Consider the following 18,288-nt stretch of genomic DNA (forward strand, 5'->3'; position numbering starts at 1 on the left):
TGCTATAGGAAGGTGGGGGCTGGGAGGAAGTATGGGGGGGTGGTCACTGGCTCCTGCTCTGTCACCTGCTGGTTGACTTCACTGTAGGATTCACCCTCAGGCTGCCCTAAACTGCACCTACTAGTGCAGACAGGGCTTGCCCCTCTCAGAGAGCATGTTCTACTCTTGCCACTAGCCAAGGTATCACTCCTCATAGTTGTATCATTGCCTCCCAACTATCCAATGTTTCTCAATCAGCTGCCCAGGGAGGACAGCTCCAAGGACACACATTGTCCCCATTGAAGTTTTTTTTTCCTTCATGCTCACCTATGGGGTATAATGAGGAAAAAATTAAAAAAAAAATAAATAAATACAGAATTCTCTTTCTCTTTTTTAATTACCCATGTATGTTTTATTAATAAACACTAACAGTGCCATGCTAAACAAGTTAGACAATTGAAGTCACTTTATATTCCATAAATATTACAGAAAAGTTTGTGTTTCAATAAAAAGACTTGTTTTAGAACAGGCAACTAAGAGCAACTGAGCAGTTAATGATCGTTATCAATAAACTGTCCTGAAATGCTTACTCTTGTTATAAAAAAAAAAAAAGAGCTATTAAAAATGATTCACAAATTTGGAGTTTAAAAAAATGGAAAACAGAGTTCTAAATGCCATCCTCCTTGGCTGCTAGGTTAATGAAGTATGACCAACATGGGAGGGGGCCAGCCCAGGAGGGCCTCCTAGTCTCTGTAGAGAGGAGGACTCAGCCCTGCTACCTCAGCTATGGGTGTGTATCCCCTACCCGCAGGTGAACTTGTGGCCCACTTTCTGACCACCGATGTGGATAGCTTGTCCTACCTGAAGAAGGTCTCCACAGAGGGCCACCTATATAATGGCTTCAACCTCATAGCAGCCGACTTGAGGTGGGTGTACAGGGTATCACCGTGGGCTAGAGTTATGGGCTTGGTAGGAAGTGGGGCTCTTGCCACACTACTCTTTGACATCGTGATGGCCTCTCCAGGGACATCCCTCTGGATGGGTTTGGTGAGCATCCAGAGGACTGAAACCCTCCCGGACCCACTATTGTGGGGACTTGGAGAGCAGATTTGGGGGCTTCCTAGGACAATGAGAGCTGGGGGCATGACTGCAGAGGGCACTCTGCTGGTATCTGGTACCCTTAACCTATGCTAATCTCTCAGCTCCCATATCTCCTTGCAATGTTTGTGGCTGAGGAGCAGATGGTCCCTAATGCCTGTCTGGAGTTGTCAAGGGCAGCAAAACCATGCAAGTGACCCATGGCCCTCACCAGTGAATGTGGAAGCCTAATTGCCCCTCTGCAAAAAGGAGAGGGCTGGAGTGTACTGCCCTTACGACTGAAGAAGTAGGTCCCCCCAGGCAAGTGCTGGGCTTGGAGCTCCAGGGGTACCTGTGCTGGCTGTGAGGCTGACTGTGATATTAGGACTTCGCAGGGGACCTGAGTCTTGTGGAAAATGCAGCTGAAACATTGCCAGGCCTACCTGGGGCACACAGATGCAGAAGGGGCTGATGGCTATAACTGGATGGCTGTGGGGGTGCATGCAGAGCCTCAGTGCTGCTCTCAGCAGGTCCTGACTGCCACCGTGTATGTGCCTGACACTGCTGAGCTTAGATAGGCAGGTGGCCTGACCAGGGTCCCTGCTGGTGTGAGGAAGGGCTGGGTCCTGTGGCACAGCCGTGGGTACCTGACTGGGCTCATGGATGCCCCTAAAGACAGCCACTGCCTCCCACCAATCAGGGACCAGGTAAGGAGTTGCTGTTGGCTTGGTGCCCTAGACACCTGCCTATGGTATCTGCATTTCCATCTGAAGTGCAGGTACCAGGCACTGGCTGGCCACCATCAGGCCATGACCTGGCTTCTGAGAGTTTGTTTATTTCTCTTTTTTTTAAAGATTAATTTATTTATTTATACAAGCACTGGGCACAGTCAGAAGCGCGGGAGGGTGAGAGAATTCACCAGAGCCAGAGCAGGGAGCAGAGCAGGCAGAAGGACCGAAGTACACTGCTGAGGGGAGCAGCGGGCGGCAGGAGAGGTCTGCGTGCCATGTGGGACCCTCCTCCGGTGGCCGGGGAGCAGCTGGGGATCGAACCAGTGCTGCAGAGGCAGCGGGCAGCTTTGCAACCCAGCGCTCAACCGCTGCGCCACCGGGGAGGCCCAAGAGTTTGTTTATTTCTGTGGCTCCCAGACCTGGACCCTGGCCATGCCCAGCACCAACTCAGGCACCAAATACACAGACTACCTTTAACCCTGGGCCTGTCATTTGCTGCCATTTCCTTAGTGCCATCTGAGGAGCAGGTGCTACCTGTGGCATTGGTGTGACCTGCCTCCTTTGGTAGATATTTAGCCCCCAGGTGAAATGATATTTGGTGCACAATGCAGATTAGTGGGAGTCATGAGGAACCCTTGTCCCCTGAGTGGGACGCCAGATCCTGTACCAGGGTCACCAGTCAGATGCTGGTGAAAAGGGGCAGGGTGTGGGCAGCTGCCAAGGCTCAACTACAAGTGTGCAAACAAGTGAGAGAATGCTATTGTATATGGCAGAACATGCACAGGGGAGGGAATAGCAGTGGTGTAAAGGGAGGCTCACGTGGGAGGTCCTTGCTGGGTGTCCACCCCTCTAATACCCAAGGTTTCTCAGCACAGTCCTTGTACCTTGGTGGATTCAGGCTTTGGTGAGAGCAACCCTGATCAGCCTAACCAGAGTGGCCTGGATGAAATGCATTAGAGATGTGGTCACCAGGAACTGCCCTCCAATGCAGTGAGCATCCAATGCTCCCTTCCATCTGTCCTCTGCTGTCTACTGCTGGCACCCTTCCCCCTTTAATGTCCCAGAAGCTGGTGGATGCCCTTGGTGTTTGGTCAGTGGTGAGCCTGTTTGAACCTGCAGGTTCATTGTGCTGAGTGTCCACTGTGTGTGGTGTGGTTGGCCTGGCACTGCCTTGCAGATAGATGCTTTTTTCCAGAGGGTGGGGTGTCCCGTAAGCAGGACTGGGAATGTGGGCTGGTGCTCAACCAGGTACTTGCTGCCCTGAAAACTCTCCTTCCACCTTGACTGCTCAAATTTGGATGGCTCCATTTGGGGGGTTGGGGGTCCCTGCGCCCTCGCTGCTCCCTCCAGCTTAGGACTCACTTTGGCTGTCAGTAGTTCTGTCTATGTCTGACCTGACCTGGGAGAATGGTCCCTATCCTTGGCAGGACTTAGTGCCTGGCAGCCTTATCAAGTGGCTGGGTAATAAGAGCACTGTGCTCTGAGTGGACTCATCCAAAAGCAGGTGACTCCCTCTAGTGCAGGGCCAGAGGGGTGTGTCCCTTGAAGCTTGAGCAGCTTTCCTGGCTCCCAGGACTACAGTGTCATGGCCTGCCTCCCTGAACATAGACCATGGAAGCAGGTGGAGGCCAGGAGAGCCTACTGGGTTATGCCTGAGGGACAGATGGAACTGATAGGAGTGTCCTGAGGGCCAGGTGGCAGCTGGTGCCCAGGGCTGAGGCCAGAAGGCAGAGGCAGTCAGAGGGCAGAAAGCAGCCTGTGGTTGGCCCCAGGAGGATGTTAAGGCAAGAAGAGAGACTTATCCCCACCATGGCCAGTCTCTGGGTTAGGCCTCCTTCCACTCAAGCAGGTGTAGTGGGAGTAAGGGTCCAATCCTGAAGGTCCTTATGCTTTCCAACTTTTTGTCTGCAAACAAAATCTCTGCGGTCATTAGTAAATGTCTTAAGAAGGGAGCCAAGGGCTGTGGTGAGGAAGAATGTGAACAGAATGTGAAGGTGTGTGGGGGTCTGGAGTTCTGCCTGCTGGGTGGCATTGAGCAGGAGGAACAGGCCAGGGTGGGCATGGTGAGTAGCTCCCTCAAAACCTACTGTCCAGCCCTTTCTCTACATTTGTGCATCCAAGGCACAGCTCTGTGTTCAGCACAACACCCAGAAGGTGGTTCATAGACCAGGAAGTCCCTCTTTACTTTGCAGTAGAGAGAGGCATTCCAAGTTTTAGCAGAAGAATTTACTCTTGTATTTAGGAATTGAACATCTTCACCCAGGCCATTTTAAGGTATTTAAAAATATATATATATATACCCAGTCTATAAAAGAGGAAAAATGTGGTCCTTAGTGCTTTGTTGAGAAGTCTTTGTCACCCCAGGGTACCTGTCCCAAATGGAGGAGCTCACAGATGAGCTGCAGGGGAACGACCATGGCCTTTGGAGGGATCAGCATTCATGAGTATGAGGCTCAGCCCTCTGTGGGGGAGGCAGGAGGATATTTCAGATATTACTCCCAGACTGCTGGTTCCTGTGGGTGTTGGTGACCCTGCTGGTTCCTAGGGGTGTTGGTGACCCTGCTGGTTCCTAGGGGTGTTGGTGACCCTGCCTATAAGGTCCCTATAGGCCTGTATCCCTGACTTGTCCCTGCCCTGGCCACGTGCCTGGGCCCCTGCTGGGCATGAGGCTGTGGAGATTGCCAGGCAGTGTGGGGGCAGGACACCCAGTGGCTCTGGTCTGATCCTCTCTCCTCTCCATCCACAGTACAACGAAGGGAGATGTGGTTTGCTACTATGGAAACCGTGGGGAGCCAGAGCCTGTTGTCCTGGCACCAGGTGAGCCTGCCCTGGTGGGTAATGACTAGGTTTGGGTGATCCTATGGGAACACCTCTGTACTTTTCAGAGATACAGTTACTTTTTTATTTCTCTTTATGGCCTGTACTGGCTTGTGGCTTTACCAGGTCCACATGTCAAACTGCCCACAACTTATGCCACCTTTCCCTAGGGGTGAGCTCATTGCCATCTGGAGAGTGTTAGAAAATGAACGCATTGGGCCTCCCCGGTGGCGCAGCGGTTGAGCGCTGGGTTGCGAAGCTGCGCGCGGCCTCTGCGGCGCCGGTTCGATCCCCGGCTGCTCCCCGGCCACCAGAGGAGGGTCCCACATGGCGCGCAGACCTCTCCTGCCGCCCGCTGCTCCCCTCAGCAGTGTGCTTCGGTCCTTCTGCCTGCTCTGCTCCCCGCTCTGGCTCTGGTGAATTCTCTCGCCCTCCCGCGCTTCTGACTGTACCCAGTGCATGTATAAACAAAACAAACAAACAAACCAGCAAACAAATAAATAAAGCATGCCTCTATTAAAAAAAAAAAAAAAAAAAAAAGAAAATGAACGCATAGAAGAATGCAGAGAATCCCATCCCCACCCCCTATTCTATGCATTAGCCCTTGTGGAAGCAGCTGGATTCTTAGTACTTAAGAGCACCTGGCTAGTAATGCTTGTTTTCTGTTAAATTGTTCAGGAGAAATTTTTTTTTTTTTTAAAGATTTATTTATTTATGCATACAAGAACTGGGGTACAGGCCAGAGGCGCGGGGGGTGGGAGGATCCACCAGAGACAGAGTGGGGAACAGAACAGACAGACTGACTGACGTACACTGCTGAGGCGAACAGCAGGTGAGACAGGAGGGGTCTGCTCGCCATGTGGGTATCTCCACGGCCGGTGGGGATCAAACTGGCACTGCAGAGGCTGCAGACAACTTCACAGAGCTGCTCTCAACCGCCTGCACCACTCAGGAGGCCCTGGATGTTGTAGTGTTTGTTACTTCAGTCATCCATTGATGGTTACTTGAGTTGTTTCTTCATTTTGGTTTTTGTGGATGGTGCTGCTCTGAAAATTCATTCAGTTCTTTCTTTTCCTTTTCCTAATAAACCTGTCTATTTAAATTGTTAAAAAAAAAAAAAACACACCCCTCCCACACAGAAAATCTATTGCAGATTTTTGTGTGGATGCATGTTTTCATCTCTTTGTGTTTATACATAGGAGTGGACTTGCTGGATCATAAGGTAACTGATTAACCTGCTGAGGAACTGCCAAAATGTTTTCCAAAACAACTGTACAATTTTACATCTCTATCAGCAGGGTATGAGGTTCTAATTTCTCCACATTCTCACCAACATTTGTTATTGTCTGTTTTATTAGGGCCATCCTAGTAGTATCTTGTGGTTGTTTTGTTTTTTGTTTTTTTTTTTGGCAGCTTTTTTTTTTTACCTTGTTTTTAGATTTATTTATTTATTTATTTATTTATACAAGCACTGGGTACAATCAGAAGCACGGGAGGGTGAGAGAATTCACCAGAGCCAGAGAGGGGAACAGAACAGGCAGAGTGATGAAATACACTGCTTAGGGGAGAAGCGGACACAGCAGGAGAGGTCTGTCGCGCCATGTGAGACCCTCGCCCGTGGCTGGGGATCGAACCTGCGCTGCAGAGGCTGTGGGCAGCCTCTCAGCCCAGCACTCAACCGCTGCGCCACCAGGGGAGGCCTGCAGCTTTTTTTTTTTTTTTTTTTTAAGATTTATTTATTTATACAAGAGCTGGGGTACAGGCCAGAGGCCTGGGCCGGTGAGGGAGTTCACCAGAGACAGAGCAGGGAGCAGAACAGGCAGAAGGACCGAAGTACGCTACTGAAGGGAACATCAGGCAAGACAGGAGAGGTCTGCCTCACCATGTGGGAATCTCCCTGGCTGGCTAGGAATCGAACCGGCGCTGCAGAGACTGTGGACAGCTTCACAGTGCTGCACTCAATCTGCTGTGCCACCAGGGAGGCCCAGTATCTTGTGGTTTTAATATATATTTCCTTGATGGCCAGTCACATTGAGCACTTTTGGGGGTGTTTATTCACCATTTGTATGTGTTCTTTGGAGATGTATCTTTTCAAATCCTTTGCCCATTTTAAAATTGGTTGTTTTATGTCTTATTATTGACTTGTAGAATATCTTCATATAGTTTAGTTACAAGTCCCTTATCAGATTTATAATTTGAATAAAATTATCTCCCTTTTCGTGGGTTGTCTTTCTTCTTGGTATGTTTTGAAGCACAGTGTTTTTTGTTTTTTGTTTTTTGTTTTTATAGAGGCATGCTTTATTTATTTGTTTGTTTGGTTATACATGTACCGGGTACAGTCAGAAGCGCGGGAGGGTGAGAGAATTCACCAGAGCCAGAGTGGAGAGTAGAACAGGCAGAGTGACCAAGTACACTGCTGAGGGGAGCAGCAGGCGGCAGGGGAGGTCTGCGCGCCGTGTGGGACCCTCCTCCAGTGGCCGGGGAGCAGCCGGGGATCGAACTGGCGCTGCAGAGACTGCGGGCAGCTTCGCAACCCAGCGCTCAACTGCTGCGCCACCGGGGAGGCCCAACAGTGTTTTAAATTTTGATGAAGTTCAAGATAAGAATTCATTGCCTAATCTAAGGTTGTGTAGTTTTTAGGAATTTTAAAATTCCTTTAGGAATTTTAAGGCTTTAGCTCTCATGTTTAGGTCTTGGGGACATTTTGAATTGATTCCTGTGTGTGGTATGAGGTAAGGGTCCACCTCCGTCATTTGCGTGAGGCTACTACGTCTTTTCCACTGCTGTAGTGTGGGTTCCTATGAGCTGATCACTCGTGGAAAACTGTGACCTATTTGCTATCTGCAAATCACAACACAGCATCCATACTTGAATACCTACTGAGTGTAGCCCATATTGCGTTGCAGTCTTTTGGGAGATCTTGACCAAGTCTGATGTGATGCCAGTCACTTATAGGAAGACAGTTCAGGCACCACCAGGCACCCACGGCACTGCCACCAGCCTCAAATATCACGATGGGTATGGATGTGGAGAAATTAGAACCAACTAGAATGTCGTGGGCCTCCTTTGACCTGATTACATGACTATCTCCATGGTGGTCTCAGGATAACTCTGCCTGTGGTAACATCAGCACATATGCAAGTGTCTCTTGACATATGGTCATGATGTCGCCTTCTCTGTTCCTCGTAAGATTTTGTCCCTCATTCCAATCCCACCCTCCAGACTTTATTCCTTATACCATTGTCACATGATCAGCTTTTAGTAGCCTGTATGCTTTCAATAAATGGCACAAGAACTTATGCTCAAGTAGCAGAGTTTTGCCATACAAACCTGCTCCACCACTGTCATGTTCCTCACTGCGTTCCCACGACACTCTAGTTGGTTCTAACTTCTCCACATCCATACCCATCATGATATTTGAGGCTGGTGGCAGTGCCATGGGTGCCTGGTGGTGCCTGAGCTGTCTTCCTATAAGTGACTGGCATCACATCAGACTTGGTCAAGATCCCCCAAAAGTCTGGCAGCATCAGAGGATGGTAAGAATCAGTGCATCTTTCAGTGTACATGACTCCAGACTTACCTGTCACTGCTGAGCCCCTTAAGAGGCTCAGAGGGGCCTTTCCACCCGTAGTTCATGCCTCTCCTTCTTTTTCTTTCTTTCTTTCTTTCTTTTTTTTTTTTTTTTTGGCCTTCTGTTACCCTCTGTAACTTTGTTCTGAGAAACTAGCCCTAAAGCCCCATGGCTCCCCTATCCTGGATCCTGGCATGTGTGCAGGCCCTGCCGGTACCACTATGTGGGACTAACCCATGTTGGCAGGCTCCCAGACTGCTGACCTATAGAAGGTGGGCATCCCCTGGCCTTAGCTTGCTGATTTTCCCAACCTTCATCTTCTCAGGTGGACTTCCACCTTGCAGCTATTTCCTACTTAGGGATAGGATTGAGATGAGGAGATGATTCCCTTGCAAGTTTCCCCCTTTTCTTCACCCAGTGGAATTCAGGTCATTTATTCTTTATTATCCTGCCCATCAAGGCCACCTGGCATATATGCCTTTTATGGATTCCTGTGGTCTCTCCTCATTGTATTGTCTTGCCATGCAGATGGGTTAGGAATGCCTACAGAGAAGGTGCCAGATCATGGGGTGTCCTGACCTCAGTCTCAGCCATGTCCCTACCACCTTGCATGTTGCTGGGTGATTGGGAGTTTACCCTCAGTCAGACAGTGGACTGCCTATTCTGACCCCTTCCTTACAGGGACCTATGGGCTGAGCAATGCACTGCTGGAGACCCCCTGGAGGAAGCTGTGCTTTGGGAAGCAGCTTTTCCTGGAGGTAGTGGAGCGGAGCGAGGCAGTTCCCAAGGATGCTCTTGTTGCCCAGCTCCTGGATGTGCTCAACAACGAGGAGGCGTGAGTTGGCCGGTCCCTCCACCTCTCCAACCCTGGGGCACACAGGGAGAGAGGCTCTGCTGCCCTGCGATGCCCTAAGAGATGTTCTCTGTCTCCTCCCCACCGATCACCTCCTTCCCCCAACAGCTGTCCCACCAGCCTTAGAGGTCTGATGTGGATGGTTTGCATGGGGCTCAAAGAAACTGGAGACACACAGAGGGCCAGTGGAAGATTTCAGAAGATTCCAGGTGGTTAGAAAATCACAGAAGTGAGCAGTCAGGGCTTGACTGTCTTTTACACATGCTGTTCTGCCAGTAGCCTTGGAACACCTGTCCCAGGACTTGCCCGGGGGGGAAGAAGCCACAGACCTGGCTTCCTCTTTCACAGGCCTTGAGGCATCTCAGGTGACTTCTACATGGGCATCTACACCAGGGATACCAAATATTTTCAGGTTATTTTGGTCTTCCTCTCACATAGTGATGCAGCCCATACCCCCCCTCTACCTTAGCCAAGCCACTCACTGTCTGCCCTGATAGCCCAGTGGCCTCTTGCAGGAGCCCCCTATGGCCTATCTCCCTCTTCTCTCGCCTGAGACCCTACCTATTACTGGATCTCTGTTGCTCTCCTCTCTGAAGCATGGCACCTGGGGATCCCTGCCTAGGCCTGCCTGCTGAGCTCACATGCATTGTCTTTCATCCCTGCAGACCCATGACTGGGTCCTAGGCTATTGTTATTGATGGTTGTGGCCCTGGTACTGGCCCACAGATGCCCAGAGGGGACCTCTTGAGGCAAGTATGTGGTTAGGTAATCACATCCATTAACCAAGCTAATGCCCACAGCACCCATACCCATTCAGTTCTCACCAAGGGGAGGGTGGGCAAGCTCTCACCAAGAGAGTCTCACCAAGAAAGAGGGCTTCTCTCCTTCCCCTGGGGGCCCTGGGCTTTTTCTCACCCAGCAGAGTCTTCCCCAGTGCCCAGCTTACTGGTGCTCATGTCACTAGGGTCCTAGGTCCTGGGGGAAAGCTCCTGGTGAGTGGGTTGGGGTAAGTGGTCTTGCAGTTAGTCCTAAATGAAAGGCTTGATGGAGATTTTAGGCTATAAACAGGAAAGTGCATGGAAGAAAACTTGTTCTTCTAGAGGCTGGTAGCTCTTCAGGTACTACAGGGCATCAAGGATAACAGGCAGGCAGGCAGGCTGGGGTATGGGTAGCTAGCAAGGAAGCTGGCATGGACCCCTATTCTGTCCTTTCAGGCAGTTGCCAGACCCAGCCATCGAGTCCCAGGGAAGGGAGTATGTGAAGCCCATTCTGAGCAAGTATGCAGCTGTGTGTGTGCGATGCCCAGACTACGGCACCAGGTACGGAGGATTACCGGGCACATCCGGGCCTATTCCATGAGGAACCTGGGGTTCCCTGCACTCCTTGGATCCCAGAGTCTCTTCCTTGTCCAGAAGTGGCTACCATTTCAGCTCAGGGACTGTGGGGTGAGCAGATGCCACAGTTAATGGTCATATACAAAAGGACTATTGGCTCCCAAGGGTGTTGCAGGCCAGACACAAGGCCCTTGTGGCAGCTGTTGCTTTCTAGGGGGGTCAGGAGGGCCTCTTAGACCCAACACAGTCACAAGGGGTTGGATTGGCATCGAGCATGCTCATGTCAGCAAATCCCTGTGAGCCCAAAGATCACTGCTTGCCTCTTCCCCTCACTCACCTGTGTCCCTGGCCTGTTATGTCCTCTGTGTGACCAGGCCAGGATTAGATCATCTCATACCAGGGATGTCACCTCACCCCGGAAAAGGGTAACCATTGGTCTTGGCCTAAAGGTGAGGATATTTGGGGAAGAGAGCCCTGGCTTTATGCTTTCCAGGCAAGTTCCTTCCTTGTCTCCCCTTTTCCTGGCTGTGTGGACTGGGAGTACTGACTGGCCCATCTGAGGACCCACATACTGCACTTGGAGATGGCTTGGAGGGAAGGCTGCTAGACAGACTGATGCTCCTAGAGTGCTGCATGCCTAGCCTGTCTTGCCTGGAGGTGGAGCATTGCTATAGGCATAGACATCTCTACTGAGACTTGGCTATACTGGCTTGTTATGGACTCTGTGAGTGCTAGCCTTGTGCTGGACTGGGGATCTGCAGTGACTATGATGGATGGGACCTGTCCTCAGGTTGCCATAGCCACTAAGGACTTGGGCCTGGTGATATCAAGCCAACTGGTGTCAGGGTGATATCACATATACACCTGCTTTTCAGGTTTAGGTCCAATGAGATTGGGTGAGTAAGGCCCCTTTTATCCCCACAGGTGGGAAAGGTTAAGTTGTTAATGTCTCCATGCAGGGGAAGAGGTGGCTCCCCCAGGCAACTGTGAGGTGACTGCCATGGTGACATGGTCATGTCTCTGCTGAGTCTGAGAACATTGTACAGGGGACAGACGTGAAGGTTTGGAGACCAACCTTCAGTTGACCGAGAGGGCAGCAGTCCTGAGTCTTCCACTCCCCACGCCTGGGAAATGACAGCTGGGGGGCAGACATGATGGTCAAGTGTCATGTAGTGTTAATGCCAGGCATTGATGCTCCAGGTCCCAAGGGAGGTTCCCCTGAAGAGTGACCTTTGTACCTGGATCGGCCATTCCCTTAGTAGGCACAGAGACATCATTTCCCTCCAGCCTCTCCTCTGTCATAGGCTTATTTCTGTGACTAAATTGTATGCTCAGTGTGCTCATGTGCATGTGGCAGTACCCGGCCTACTCCTGGGGGAGGGAGAGGTGTACATGTGGTTGCTGGGGCCAACAGGAACCCTCAGTCTTGAATATGGACATGCCCACCCTGGGTATCAGCCTTCGTTGGGCTGCTTAGGGACTGGTGCCTGCCCCTGGGGGTCATGGCAGGGGTGGGAGGTAGGGAGACAGGCAATAATGAAGTGAGGACACACTGCTGTGGGGAGGGTTAGAGGGGAGAAGGTACACTGAGCATTTGGGACAAGACGGTAAGGAAGGGGGACAGAAGGGAGCATTTCAGGTGAAGGAGGCCTGGTCCCCAAGCAGTTGAAAGTTTGACATCTTAGAAGAATCCAGTACAGCTTAGTGTTGTGTTGCCCAGAAGCCCTAGGGAGTTCTGAATGGGAAAGTGCCTGGTAAGCCTAGGGCCTTCCTTTTGAGAGTGGTGGGTAGTTGGGGCTTACACCTCAGAGTGTGTTCTGGCTAGATTCACAGGACATGGGCCTACAGGGCTGATAGGGGAGCCCCAGTCTCCACTAGATCTGTACTTAGATTCCCCTGATAGGCCCCTTCACTCCCCAAGACTGAGGTTGCTCATTCATGACTAGTGACCAAAGGCCAGGCTGTGTCTAATACAGACTCCAGCAGTGGTGAGCTTGTGCCTCGTGCCTCAGATATAATCCCAGCTGGGACTGTGAAAGGTGGGCAGAGGACTGAGGACAGCAGGCTGAACACGAGCCCCATATTCTCTTTCAGAACCAACACAGTCATCCTCGTGGACGCAGATGGGCACGTGACCTTCACAGAGCGCAGCATGCTGGATAAGGATCCCTTCTGCTGGGAGACCAGAACTCATGAATTTAGACTGCAGAGCTAACTCTCCCCCTTGGGGAATGCCCGCCTCAAGGGCCTGTGCAAATGGAAACCTTTCACAGTCACATGTGACTCTGCCGGTGGCCCCTAGAATCAGGGCCCTCTTATTTGTGTGTCATCTATGTTCCATGTTAGGGTTTGCCCTTTTATCAGTGGAGGATGACAGAGCTCCACAGCCACATTTGGAAAGAGGCATGAGTTAGACTGGAGTAAAACCTACTCTCAGGAGCAAAGCCTGGTTGATGGATTCAGTAGTTTGTGTGTGTGTGTGTTGGGGGAAGATTTTGTGCACTGGATGGTCCTTTGTGCTTGGGGGCACTGTGTGTGTGTGTGTGTGTGTTCCACACATATGAGTGGTCTTATGTATGCTGGGCACTTGGTAGACCTGTGCCCATTCATTGGAAGTCATGGGTGCTGAGTAGGCCATTTCAGCAAGGGGACACAATCAGTTCCTGTCATTTCTCTTCTTGGGGAATCAAATTTCATTGAAATCTGTACTTGAATGTGAGACACTGATAATAAAACTTCCAAGATTGTGGTGAGTCAGTAACTTGTGTGGCAGGCCAATTGGCAATGTGTGCACATGGCTGGTGAGGATTGCTCTCCAGGCCTTCAGGGTCACCTGATGAGGCACAACCACCAGTACAGGCTCTTTCTACTTTTTCCTTTTGCTCATGGCAGCCTCAGTGCCATAATGGAAGCCTGAGGGTCCATGAACCTGTCTGTCTGTCTGTCCTTGGGCAGAGGCTGTACCAGAGAGCCTGTGTGCACGGGACAAGCTAGGTGCCAATTACAGGGGCTCCTGAGCTTGGTGAAGGAGCCAGGGATTCATCTGAGTCCCATGAGGAGCCCCCTCGGGAGCACTGTAGTCAGGCCTACACTTTGGACTACTGCTCTTTTGTCTCAGTGGGCTGCCCCACAAGTGACAGTGTCCTGTGCTGGCATTCAACTGGCCAGGCATGTCCATCCTCATGGGGTACCACTGGGCCTGGTGCAAAGCAATCTAAAGAACCTCTCAAAATGTTTACCTCTGCTCCAGGATGGAAACAGCCCAGGGAAAGTTTCACCAGCACTAGTCTCAGATGCTCTCTGCCCTTATCCAACCCCAGGCTTTCCAATGTCCTGGGCTCCCCAAAGAAGGGGCAGTTTAAGATGTAGATTCTGTTGGTATGGGTTAAGTTGTTGCCCCCCTCCCCCCAAAACAGGTTAGCATCCTAGCCCCTAATACCTTATTTGGGTCTTTACTGAGGTAATCAAGATAAAATGGGGTCATTATTCCAATATAGCTGGTATTGTATTGGATAAAAAGGGGAAATATTGACACAGAGACAGACATACATGGGGAGAGTTCCCTATGAAGACTGGAGCTCTGCTGCCATTGCCAAAGAAATACCATAATCTGGGAGAAAAGCTGGAACAAACCCTTCCCTGGCACTTTCAGAGGGAGCATGACCTTGATTTTGGGCTTCTGGCCTCTAGAACCATAATAAATTTTCAACCTTCCCCAATGAATGTAGTCAGTCTTAGCTGGTCAGTATGAAAACTTCTGATCAGCACCAACAAGATCATCTTTTCTATACCCAAAAGGAAGATACTGGGGTATCATTTAATGTTAAAAACTAAACCACCACTCCTTACCCAGCAGGCACTCACTTGTGGTACTTTTATTATGGCAGCCTTCGTATACTAATGCAACTGTGACTGTCTGTTACAGATGAGGAAACTGAAACTTGAGACACTAACAGTCCCTTGGACCTCTGGTGTGTAGGGTGGGGCCTTGCAGGGTGATGAACCTCAGGGTGCCTCCCCTGTAAACCCATGGTCCTCCCATGCTGGGCTCACCTGGTGCCTGGCAATCTTGCCACGTCAATTGCCTATGCCCCTGCCACTACTTATGGACAAGGCTCCTGCTTAAAGGGCCTTTGCACTCCATGTCCCCTCTGCGAAAGAATTCCTCACATCCTGCAGGCCCTTGAAGTTTTCGAAAGTTATCCCATTTATAAAGTAACCATTTCCAGGGGCCTCCTCGGTGGCGCAGCAGTTGAGCGCTGGGTTGTGAAGCTGCCCGCGGCCTCTGCGGCGCCGGTTCAATCCCCGGCTGCTCCCCGGCCACCAGAGGAGGGTCCCACACGGCGCGCAGACCTCTCCTGCCGCCCGCAGCTCCCCTCGGCAGTGTACTTCGGTCCTTCTGCCTGCTCTGCTCCCCGCTCTGGCTCTGGTGAATTCTCTCACCCTCCCGCGCTTCTGACTGTATCCAGTGCATGTATAACAAACAAAACAAAACAAACAAATAAATAAATAAATAAACATGCCTCTATATAAAAAAAAATAAAATAAAGTAACCATTTCCAAAAATAAATAAATAAATGAATGAATGAATAAATAAATAAATAAATAAATAGATGAAGTAACCATGTCCCCTGCCTTGGTCCCTGCTCTATTTTGATTCATTGTTTCTTATATGTCTCCTAGTCAGAACAAGTTTTCCAAAAGGGAAGACTTTCTGCTCTTGCCCACCATTGTGTCCTAAAGCCTGGGCCAGATAACTATTTGAAACAGGGATGACAGTGTTAGTGCTTCCTAAGTTCCTTGTTTATTTAGGCCAGTGCAGTGCCTTGAAGTGAGGCCCTTGTGCCGTTAGAAGGGTACAGGGACCCTAGGAAGCTGATCCCTTCTAGAAGTGCTTTAGACATGCCACCTAGTAAGACCTGGACCCGACCTTGGCATAATATTGTCAGTCCTCTGTGCTCATCTCCAGTGCATCTGGATGATCCCTGAGTTCTCCAGGTGAGTGGGGGAATTCACCCCATGCTCAAATACTTCTTCCTGTATCTGAGATGAGCTGTTTCTGCTCTCAGACTCCAAGTTGAGGTATGCAGACACACAGGCTGAAGGTGTGGGGCTAATGGATGTGGGGGCAAATCTATAAGCAAATGTGACTGTTTCAGGAATGTAACCTGGCTTTTGGCCTTTGTCCTGGCAATCCTGGGCTCCTAGTTGTAGTGCCAGGATGGGCACTGAGCAGGTTATCTATGATCCCGCAGACGGGTAGAGGAGACTTGGAGCCCTCTGGCTTTCTCAGGCTTTTATTGAGCTTTACATGCATCACAGCAACCAGGTACAATGGCAGGCAGGAGTGCCAGGGGGCCAGCATGCCTCCCATGGCCCACAGAAGTAAATAAGACAGTTTGCAACAATGTAATCACTGCAGATGCCCCCATCAGGTAGGGCAATCCTAATGGTGGCAGGGCAGAAAAGCCTGAAAAACCATTTACCCTATAATCCACCCCCTCAGGGGTTTCTGCCATATAATCTATATACGAGTATATATAAGTTTCCTTTAGCAAACACAAACACAGCAGCCCTGGCCCACAAATGAAAATACAACAGAATAATGAAACAATACAACAACATAAATAATTCCAGGAAGGGCACCAACCTAGCAGCAAAAGACAAGATTATTGGCACCAGCAGATGATCCACCACTTCTGCTGCTGAAGGCGCTGCTCATATGAGGGAGTAACCATCCGGCTGCGGTCTCCGCCACAAGCCTCATACTGCATCCACCCCCAGGATGCACTCACACTTGGATTGGCAATTCTGTATTCTTTGTGGGTAATCGCCTAATCCTCAGGGTTTTCTGTCTGTGGTCACTCCAACACTCGGCTTTCATAGGGACCAATCCGACACCCTGACCCCTGCACTCAGGCCAACCCATTGCACAAGCACATGGGTCGGGGATCCATGGATACAAGCTCCACATGCGGCCTCTCTTGGGTCCCCTTTTTGGCTGTGGGCTTCACCACAAGGCATGTTCCCCACCTGTCCCCCAAGGCGTGTTCCTCAGCTCGTCACCCTTACTCAACAGTGAGCAGGGTATCACCCACAGGTGATTTTAAGAGACTCACTGGCCTTCTTTAACATACTTAGGCTGCTTAACAGCCGCTCAGGGTTTCCCAGTCTCGGTACCAGCTCTTGCCTTTCTAAGTTGGCTTTTTGCCTCTACCTAGCTGCTAGGCAGTACACAGGCTGCTTTTGGCGATCAAGGCCCACTAGCCATCCCCAGATTCCCATCTCCTGGGGTGTCCAAACAATACCATCCTCCCCCAGGGTCCCAAAACATTACCCTGACAAAGTTCCTCCTCCTTCTGGTGGGATTGTCAGTCCAAGTCCATGAGTCCTTTCCTGTATCAGCACTGGCAAGCGCTGAATCATGGTCCTTCTGCCCCGACAATGTCTCTGGGGTCATTGGCTGTGCCTCTTGGGCTGTCTCCTCCTCCACTTGAGGTCTTGTCCCGCAGTTTCTGGACTTTGGTCATCACCTGTGCTCCTGCAGCATCTTCAGCTCTTTCTACAGCTCCTAGACTCTGGTTACCACCTGTGCTGCCATAGCACATACAGGGTAGTCACAGGCAAACACAATCTGCTCCTCCTGAGTCCCTCCTGAGGTCTTCGGAGGGCTCCATACCCGTCTGCATCCGAGCATCCTGCCAACTACACAAATTGTAGTGCCAGGATGGGCAGGTTATCTGTGCTCTGGCAGACAGGTAGAGTCTTGGAGCCCTTGGTGGCTTTCTCAGGCTTTTATTGAGCTTTACATGCATCGCAGCAACCAGGTACAATGGCAGGCAGGAGTGCCAGGGGGCCATCGGGCCAGGAGGCCGGTAGGCCTCCAAGGCCCTGGCAAGTCTTCACTCTGGGCTTCTCTGCTCTTTCTCCCCCTCTCTCTCCTACTTCTTTGGCTTCTTCTCCTGCTTCTCCTTCTCTTGGTGACTATCTCAATGCTCCTCCCATTGCCCACAAAAGTAAGCAAGATAGTTTGCAACAATGTAACAACTGCAGGTGCCCCATCAGGTAGGGCAATCCTAATGGTTGTAGGGCAGAAAAGCCTGAAAAACCATTTACCCAACACTAGTGTTCTGCCCTGAGATTCCCTAACACTGTCTTTTGGTCTCCTCTGCTTCTCTGAGGTAACCAGGGCTTGATGGGGGCATGCTGAGGGCACTGAGAGCACTGAGGCAAGCCTAGAAACTGGTCTAACCACAAGAAGACTGGCATCCCTTCATGTCATGGGCTCAGTAGGTGTCTGACCAGTGGGGCATCCAGTGAACAGAAGGTGGCAGAAAGGGAGAAAAGGGCCAGGGCTGGGGGTAGGAAGGGACAGAAAGGCCAGGGCAGGCTTCCAGCTTCTTTACCAGCAATACCCTTTCATCTTGTCTTTTTGAACATTACCTTTTCATTTTAAATGTCTTCTGCTTGAAAAAAAAAAAAAAAAAAACAAAGATTTTCAATATCCTTGACCCAGTTCCCCCAAATGTTAAACCTTACCTAATGACAGTAAAATATCCTAATCTGGAAAACAGCATATATACAATACTATTAACTGATCTATAGACCTTATTTGAATGTTATCAATTGTCACATTAATGTATGACAATTTCTTGAGCCAGGTGTGAATCTAGAGTCAAGATCCCATATGGCACTTAGTCGTGTCTCCTTTAATCTAAGAAGTTTCCTCAGTCCATCTTTTTTTTTTTAAGATTTTTTATTTATACAGGAATTGGGGTATAGGCCAGAGGAGTGGAAGGGTGAGAGGATTCACCAGTGACAGAGCAGTGAGCGGAACAGGCAGACAGACCGAAGACACTGCTGAGGGTAGCAGTGGGCAAGGCAGGAGAGGTCTGCCGTGCCATGTGGGTCTCTCCCTGGCCAGCC

General features: G+C 50.4%; 1 protein-coding gene across 5 annotated transcripts in view; it reads left to right on the forward strand.

Annotated features, from left to right (window-relative positions):
• Positions 1-14,604, forward strand: part of TANGO2 (transport and golgi organization 2 homolog) — a 39,497-nt gene extending 24,893 nt beyond the window's left edge. For 4 of the 5 annotated variants that reach the window (XM_037495770.1, XM_037495772.1, XM_037495774.2 and 1 more), the window contains 5 exons: positions 791-905; positions 4,534-4,604; positions 8,857-9,010; positions 10,243-10,347; positions 12,457-14,604. In XM_037495770.1, coding sequence (XP_037351667.1) covers positions 791-905; positions 4,534-4,604; positions 8,857-9,010; positions 10,243-10,347; positions 12,457-12,577 — 566 coding nt within the window. In that variant the 3' untranslated portion in view covers positions 12,578-14,604. Of the gene's footprint in view, positions 1-790; positions 906-4,533; positions 4,605-8,856; positions 9,011-10,242; positions 10,348-12,456 lie in introns of those variants that run through there. The other variant, XM_037495777.2, reaches the window with a different exon arrangement.
• The last annotated feature ends 3,684 nt before the right edge of the window (positions 14,605-18,288 follow it).

Source organism: Talpa occidentalis, unplaced genomic scaffold (assembly GCF_014898055.3).
Source record: "Talpa occidentalis isolate TD23 unplaced genomic scaffold, MPIMG_talOcc4v2.1 talOcc4.8, whole genome shotgun sequence".
NCBI classification, from domain to species: Eukaryota; Metazoa; Chordata; class Mammalia; order Eulipotyphla; family Talpidae; genus Talpa; species Talpa occidentalis.